Source organism: Quercus lobata, chromosome 2 (genome assembly GCF_001633185.2).
Source record: "Quercus lobata isolate SW786 chromosome 2, ValleyOak3.0 Primary Assembly, whole genome shotgun sequence".
Classification (NCBI taxonomy): Eukaryota; Viridiplantae; Streptophyta; class Magnoliopsida; order Fagales; family Fagaceae; genus Quercus; species Quercus lobata.
Genome location: NC_044905.1, coordinates 89,951,733 through 89,960,028, shown reverse-complemented (window position 1 = coordinate 89,960,028; position 8,296 = coordinate 89,951,733). Strand labels below are relative to the sequence as shown.

Below are 8,296 nucleotides of genomic sequence, written 5' to 3'. Positions count from 1 at the left end.
TATTAAATCTTGACCTTTGTTTTTAGGGATTCTGCTGTCAGCGTCGGGGTGGGATATTGTTAACGTCACCCGTCTTCTCACCAAAACTTAGTTTTGCCTAATAAAAGTTGGAATTTTTTTTTTTCTTTTTTAAGAAATATTATGTCAATTGTCTACACCATAAATTGGTTCTAATTTGGGTATACTATCGAATTTTTTTTTTTTTTTTTACACATCTATATATATATATATATATTTATATATAAAACCGAAATCTTTACTGGCACTACAATTTTTCACGTCGGTACAATATTTTATTTTAAATAAATAAATAAAAATTATAACTCCTCAAAACCCTAACAACCTTACCCCTCTCTCAAGTTAAGAAATATAAAGCCACGGTTTCTGCAAACTCTCTCTTTCTCCAGACGTAGGAAGCCCTAAAGCATTCAAGATCTACAAAACCCTAGCAACCTTACCCCTCTCTCAAGTTAAGAAATATAAAGTCACGGTTTCTGCAAACTCTCTCTCTCCAGACGTAGGAAGCCCTAAAACATTCAAGATCTACAATGCACGGTATAGATTTTAGCTTATAAAGTTCAGCTTTTGTAAGGTTAGTTTTGTTTATATATTAATTAATACATAGTACTTTGTTCACTATTGAATACTCATATAATCAATTTCCAATTCAGTGTTCAAGAATTAAACCAAAATTCTAACTGCGCTATCATAAAATATTATTATTAGTATGAATTTTATGGAGTTGCGGTGTTCAATAATTAAACCAAAATTCTTTTAGATTATCTATAATATTTTGTCCTCTAAAAATTTTATCTCTTTGATTTTAGTATATTGTGTTTCTTAAGCTATAGAGAGATTTTCTTTGGTTTCTGCAAACTCTCTCTCTCTTCAGATGTAGGAAGCCCTAAACGCACGGTATAGCATTCAAGATCTACAACTCACGGTATAGATTTAGTCCTTACGTTTAGGTTTAGGTTTTAAGAGATTTATATATTACTACTATGTGGCTGAATTTTCCGTGACATCAGTTTTATGTTTTTTTTTTTTTAATTTGTTTTATGTAAGGTTAGTTTGTTTACATCAGTTCTTTATCTCAAAGATAAGACTTTTATTTCTACCGCAAGAACTATTTAGGTATGTATCCCTTGCAAGCACACATGAACTTAAATTGTCTTTTAATATATGCATACTTTATTATTTTCTAATAGTTTTCCCGTGCATCGCACGGGTTAGCGACTAGTTAGTAATAATCAAGAATAACTTGACACCTATGATATGTTGTGTATATAACTTTTTTTTTTTTTTTTGGTTATGATAAATTAAAGTTGGGTTTAAGAAGTTGTGATTATGCCAATTTATAAAAATTAAAAATTTTTATTCAAACTAAAATTTTATTTATCTTATTAGTTTTTAGAATATTTAATTTAGCTAAAATTATATTAGCCAAGTTTCAATAAATCAAAAATTCTATTCCGACTAAAGTTTTATCTATCTTATTAATTGTTAGGGGAATTTAATTTATGTAGAACTCTATCATCTAAAATTCAAGAAATTAAGAATTCTAGTACAATTAAAATTTTATTATCAAAAATTTCAAGAAGTTTAAAATAAAATTTAATATTTATTTTAATTATTTTAATCATCTATATAATTTTGTATTTCAATTTAATAAAATTTGCATATTATGTATGATTCATACTTTGTGGCTATATATATATATATATATATAGAGAGAGAGAGAGAGAGAGAGAGAGAGAGAGAGAGAGAGAGAGAGAGAGAGAGAGAGAGAGAGAGAGAGAGAGAGAGAGAGAGAGAGAGAGATGTTGGGTTCAAGTTACACCTGGTTAAACAATGTTACACCTGGTTAAACAATATTACACCAATCAATATTTTTTAATTGGATATGAATTTTAACAAATCGACTGTTGGATTACATTATCTTTATATATTTTTCATGCTTGTAAAATTTCAAAATAATCAAATATCAATAGTTATGTCATCAATCAATTGTATAAATTCGAGTTTTTGTAGTTTAAAATGGTAAATAACATCCGATTGATATGAAAATTGACATGCATGTTTAAAACATATAGAACATATAATCTAACAATGGAATTTTCAAAATATAAATTCATTAATAAGTTATTGGGTGGTGTAATATTATTTAGAGTTACACCAAGTGTAACTTGAACCTAACCCATATATATATATATGGGGGAGCAAAACTTAGGTGCTGTTTCTCTAGGTTCCTCTCTTAAAATTTTGCCATGTGGCTTTTTTCTCATGAAATAGAAGTGTATTTTTTAGTTAAGTAACCACATGAGAGAATTTTAAAAGGGGAATCTAAGGAATATCACCTAAGATACTATATATAAATTTTGTCATATATATATATATATATATTTTTTTTTTGTGGAGGGGGGGGGGGGGGGGAGGCTTAGAGTAGTAACCTTGTTAGGCCAAGTCTGAGGAGTATGTAGGCCTAGTTAATAATCAACTTGACCCAAATGAGCCAAAATAACTTAAAAGAAGAGCTTCGTAGCCAAAGATTTGGATAGCTTGAGGAAGACCCTCGAGTGAGGACCACATGAAGAGGACGAGATGAAGGCCACGCAATGCTAGAATGTGGGAACCAAGGGAGGCTACAATGACAAGCATGGATAAGGGGAAAGGGAAGCTTCCCAAAGAAGCATCCATCACCTCTGCATTGAATGCACTACACCAACCATGTGAGCTGCATTAATGGCTGAATGACACTTGAATAGTGCCAATACAGCTTGTAGTTTACTCAACATGTCCTCAAAAGGAAAGATGAGACAAGTACCCTAGAGGGAAATCAACAACCCTCCATGTGGAGGGCCAGGATGAGAGTTGGATGACTATAAATGAGAGGAGATTCTCAATGAATAGGAATCGGATCCCACAGAGAGGAGAGAAAATACAAAACCTTGGAATCTTCCAAATGTAAAAGGGCACTTTAGCCACTTCGAGGAACAATGAACCAACTCTTTTTGCCTCAAATCAACTTTATTTGACTTAATCTTTCTACCTTTATTTACTTCTTTGAGATAATTCATCATGTAGAAAGCTTAAGTATTGGTTTGCATGCCATCTTTACAAATTAATTATAGTGGGCCTTGATCCAAGTCTAATCCTCCATTGGGCCTCGACCCCCCCCCCCCTAACCAACACACACACACACATTGTGATTTTTAATTTAGCATTTCAAGTGGCACTCTAATTATTATGATAGTTTTAATAATATTTGTAAAATATTTTTTACATAAATCTGTTAATTAATTCAAGTATCACAAAATTCTACCATGTATGCTGGTGGATTTTTTTTTGAAGTATAATTAAATTGACAAAGTTTTCCTCCAATTGAATATGTTATGTAGATATACACATAGATGATTTTATCAATTGCTGCATAGTAAGTTACAATAATTTTCCTTCAAACCAATTTAGATGTAAAAATCTTCCAAACTAAATACAATAAATATATATTCAAAGTATTTTATAACCTTTTTCACAACTATTGAGGCGGTATGTTGTGATTAGTGTTAATATCGGACCTATATGAATGTGATATTATTTCAATTACACCTTATCATACTAGTTGTGAGTTCTAGTTAGCTCAACTAATAAAGTTTATTGTCCTCGAATAAGAGATCTAAGATTTTATTCTTGCTTACACAAAAAACCTAATGATAAAGAGCAATCATTAAGTGCGGATGCCATAAAATTTAAATTCTCTAATTAAAAAGAAAACCTTATCATGCTAGTTTTTTTTAAAAAAAAAAAGAAAAAAAAAAAGATTATCGTGCTAGTAAATGTGAATAAAATAGAATAATTCTTAGGTACTCTAGAAGTACTGATAATGATACTTACTCTTCTCACATTCATGGTGGAGTCCACTCATTAAATTCATGATAAGGTCCACCATAAATGTGAGAAGATAAAGTACTATTTCTCTCAACTTTATGAGTACTTACTAATTTTCCTATAAGATATTATAAAATTTTTCGTATCCCATTACTCCATTAATTTTAAAAAGAGAGGACAAACTTTAACTTTTTTTTTTAGGTAAAGACAGTTTACCCCCATGTAATTATGGTTACTTGACTTTAATTCTTTGACCTTTTCAATTCTACATTTTATCCTTTGTGTATTGAGTCAATTGAAAATGTTAGTCTGTCCATTTATTGTTCACAGACAAATGAAGTTTTGAGTAAAGAGCCACCTAAAGATGGTTCTACACAAAGTGCGATTGATTGTCCTTTTCATTTTTCAATCCAAACTCTCTACATTCACTTTGTTGATTTGTGTGTGTCTAAAAGAGAGACTAGTTGAGCACATTTATGGCTTTATTTTTCTCAACTTATGTTACATGTGTGGACCAGAGTGGTAGATATAAGTAATTTCATAAATAGTAATGGAAAAGATAGCATTTTTAATTAAATTAGCAATGCACAACAGGATGAAGTATCACATTGAAAAAGTGAGAAGGTAAAGTAAATTGACCTTTGTTGGTATGGGTGTGTGTTCCAAACACTTTTATTCTTATTTATTTTATAGCCATTAGAAATTTATGAGTAAAATAGTCGTTGGACAATTATGAGAAAAATAGCCGTTAGGCAATGATAGATAATATAGTCGTTGGGTTTTTATGGGTATTAGTTACCAATAACTATATGTTATTGTTATCATGAATAGCCTATATAATACCCATCATCACGCCCTTTCTTATAGGTCATAGTTTTACTACTCTAGATTTAGATATACACAATCTTATTCTATGTCCCTCCAACATATTTTTCTATAATTTATATTTGTTCTAAGGAAAGGCAATAGAGAGTTGTTCTTGAACCTTCGTGAGTGGAAGTGCGTCCAACACGAAAGTTGACGCTATAGTCTAATCATGGGGGGTTGTTTGGCCAAGAGAACCAGTTACACTAAGTTTTACTCCGGGTGGCACGAATCAACCTTAATAAACAACGCTTTCACAGCATGATTCTATAGCATTATAAGATCGTTCTAAACTCCTTTTTATTTTACGTTCTTGCTAATTATTTGGGATATTAATTATGTATCAAAACTTGTTTATTCACTCAAATATTTCCAACAAACTTAACTATAGGGCGAATGTATTTACTCTGCCCCCCCCCCCCCCCCCAAACACACACAAAAAATGCCAATGTTATTGCTCGAATTTTCCCTTTCATAGGTTTACAAATTGATCATGATCAAGTGTTTTCTGGGTAATTTAAGCCTTACTATTTACTTTTATTCTCCAAACACACACACATATATGGTTACAAATTTTGCTATATATTTTGAAAATTTAGTAATTGGATTTTTTTTTTCTTAATATGCATTTCAATTTTGTATCAATCAGATCTTATTTACTATTCATATATATATTTATTTTTGGACAAAGTTCAGCTACAATTCCCACAAAAAAAATTAACATGGTTACATATTTTGAAAATCTAATCTTTATATTGTATGCTCTTAATGTTTTTAACATGCATGTTAAATTTATTGTCAATAAAATGTTATTTATTATTTAATCCATAAAATTTTATTTATGCATAATTTTTGTAGGATTAAGAGCCCAAATTATATATTGGGCCTTGGCTAAGAGCGTGAGTGGTCTGAGGAGGAACGAATGATAATGAACGGTTCAGGCTCAGGATTTAATGAGCAAGATACAAATTGGAAGGTTGTCCGAGAAGGAATATCTCCTTGGATACGATAAGTATAGCTCAAATATGTATTCCAATAATCAGAGTGACCTTCCATGAAGCTCTAGTGATAGGGACATGCATCATGAACATATGAAAAGGAGGAGAACCCAAAAATATCTAAGGGAAAGCTGCTATCACCGCATTGAATGCATTGTAACTACTTTTCTGGCCGCATTTACGTGGAGAAGACCTCTGAACAGTGCTGCCTTGGCTACCACAACTCACAAAAAGCTAAAGAGGGTGTTTGATGGGACAGGTACTCAAATAAGGGCTCAGATGACCAATAAGTGTAGGATCAAGATGGTCCAAAGAGAGCTATATAATGTAAGAGACCCTTTATGAGAAAGGGATCGGAAAAATAGAGAGAGAACACTATAGCCATTAAAATTATATTTGTATATGGTTTAGTTGATTTATATGAAGACTTACCTCCTCGAATAGTGAATTGATTCAGATCAATGCTCCTTGTTTTTGTTTGATCATCATTTAAATCCATACTAGTTGTTGTTCAATTCATTAGGGCCCAGTTCTTTGACCTACGCTCTACAAATTTATTATATTGGGCTCACTGGGCCAAGATCCCATACATTTTTGGGTTTAGGATGCAAAACGTGACCTTACAATTGACGCCTTTTGTGGGAAGAACTTGTGTAATAGTGAGTGCGACGTTTAACTATGGTAAGATCAGGTCCCCATCAACAAGAATCCATAGGTTCCCATTGACAAGATGATTTCCTTAACCTCGAACGCAAGCAGGATCGAGAAGGTAGCGTACACACCACACATACTAGAAAAAGTTACTCTCGAGTTGGGAGTCACGTCTCTCAGGAGCAGAACAACAGAGCCATGCAAAGGGAAATTGACCATCTAAAGAAGGAATTACATCATGCACGACAAAGACGAACTCCCTCCTAGTCTGACTCCTCTTCTGATGATGAGAAGGATGGTAGTTATCGACGTAGATCAAGGACTCCTCCTAGTGAATCTTTCTTATATGAAAAGGAATACCATCATAAACGTAGATACAAGAGCCCAACTCATAGAGGATTGGGAAATGACGCTATGAGAAAAGCGTTGAACCAAATTTCCAAGTCGCCCTTCACGCGCAGGATTGAAGGAGCAACTCTTCCTCGGCGTTTCCATTAGCCAACGTTCACCATCTACAATGGATGAACGGACCCAGTGGACCATGTGAGCCATTTCAGTCAGAGAATGGCTATCCATTTTAAGGACAAAGCCTTGATGTGCAAGGTGTTTCCATCCAGTCTGGGACCCATTACGATGATATGATTCGATGGCCTAAGGGCAAATTCCATAGATTCCTTCAAGGAGCTCATCCGGGCATTTCGCTTTCATTTTATTACGTGTACCAGGGTCCCTCGGCCTATAGATTCCCTATTGTTCTTATCCATGCAAGAAGGGGAGACTCTGAAGACGTAATCGGATCGATACTGGGAAATATTCAACGAGATTGATGGTGACTTTGATGACGTGGCCATCAGCACCTTCAAAGTCGGCCTCCCAGTCGAGCACGGTTTAAGGAAGTCTTTGACTGGCAAATGTATCACCAGTGTGCGCCAACTCATAGATCGGATTGATAAGTACAAGATGGTTAAGGAAGACCAATAGTTGGGGAAAGGAAAAACTAAAGTTATCCCTCAAGAGAGGAGGGATTTCAAGTCGGACCGGTACAACAATAACAACCGACCTCAAAGAGACTTTGCTAGGCAATCAGGATTTGCTAATACTCAGGTGGTTAATGCAATGTTTCGAGAACTGATGCATCGGGTTATGGAGAAGATTAAAAATGAGTCGTTCTTCAAATGGCCAAACAAGATGGCTGGAAACCCCATGAGGCACAACCAGAACCTTTATTGCCAGTACCATCAGGACCAGAGGATTATAAAAATTTGTGGGGCCATTTGGACCAGCTGGTCCGAGAAGGAAAGTTGAAACAGCTTCTACATCATTCTAGTGGCTAAGGGAGCCAAACAGGTTCAAAACCCCAGAGAGATGCTTCTTCAAGACCTCCTCTGGGAACGATCATTGTCATCTTTACTGCTCCAGGGAGAACCGGTTCTTGTCCCTCTAGAGTGATGTCTGTGGCTCGGCTGTCCACCGAGAATGATAATCTAGAGCCAAAGAAGGCTAGAATGGATATTCAACCGAAACTAAGTTTTTCAAATGAGGATAAGATTGGAACTATACAGCCCCACGACAATGCTTTGGTGGTCACGCTCAGGATTGGTGGGTATGACGTGAAAAGAGTGATGGTAGACCAGGGTAGTGGTGCCGAAATTATGTACTCTGACTTATACAGGGGGCTGAATTTGAGACCCGAGGACTTGACAGCCTACAATTCTCCTCTAGTAAGTTTTGATGGGAAGGTAGTCATTCCGAGGGGTCAAATAAGACTACCCGTGCAAGCTGGTTCAGAAGTGGTGAAGGTAAATTTCATCATGATGGATGTCTATTCCCCCTACATAGCCATTGTAACTAGACTCTGGCTTCATGCCCTGGAGGCTGTCTCTTCCACTTTGCACTAG

General features: G+C 34.6%; 1 protein-coding gene across 1 annotated transcript; it reads left to right on the top strand.

The window, feature by feature from the left end:
* Positions 1 to 7,846: 7,846 nt before the first annotated feature.
* LOC115973789 lies at positions 7,847 to 8,296 on the top strand. The gene has a single exon (XM_031094030.1). It carries the CDS (start codon positions 7,847 to 7,849, stop codon positions 8,294 to 8,296), a length of 450 nt encoding a protein of 149 aa, XP_030949890.1.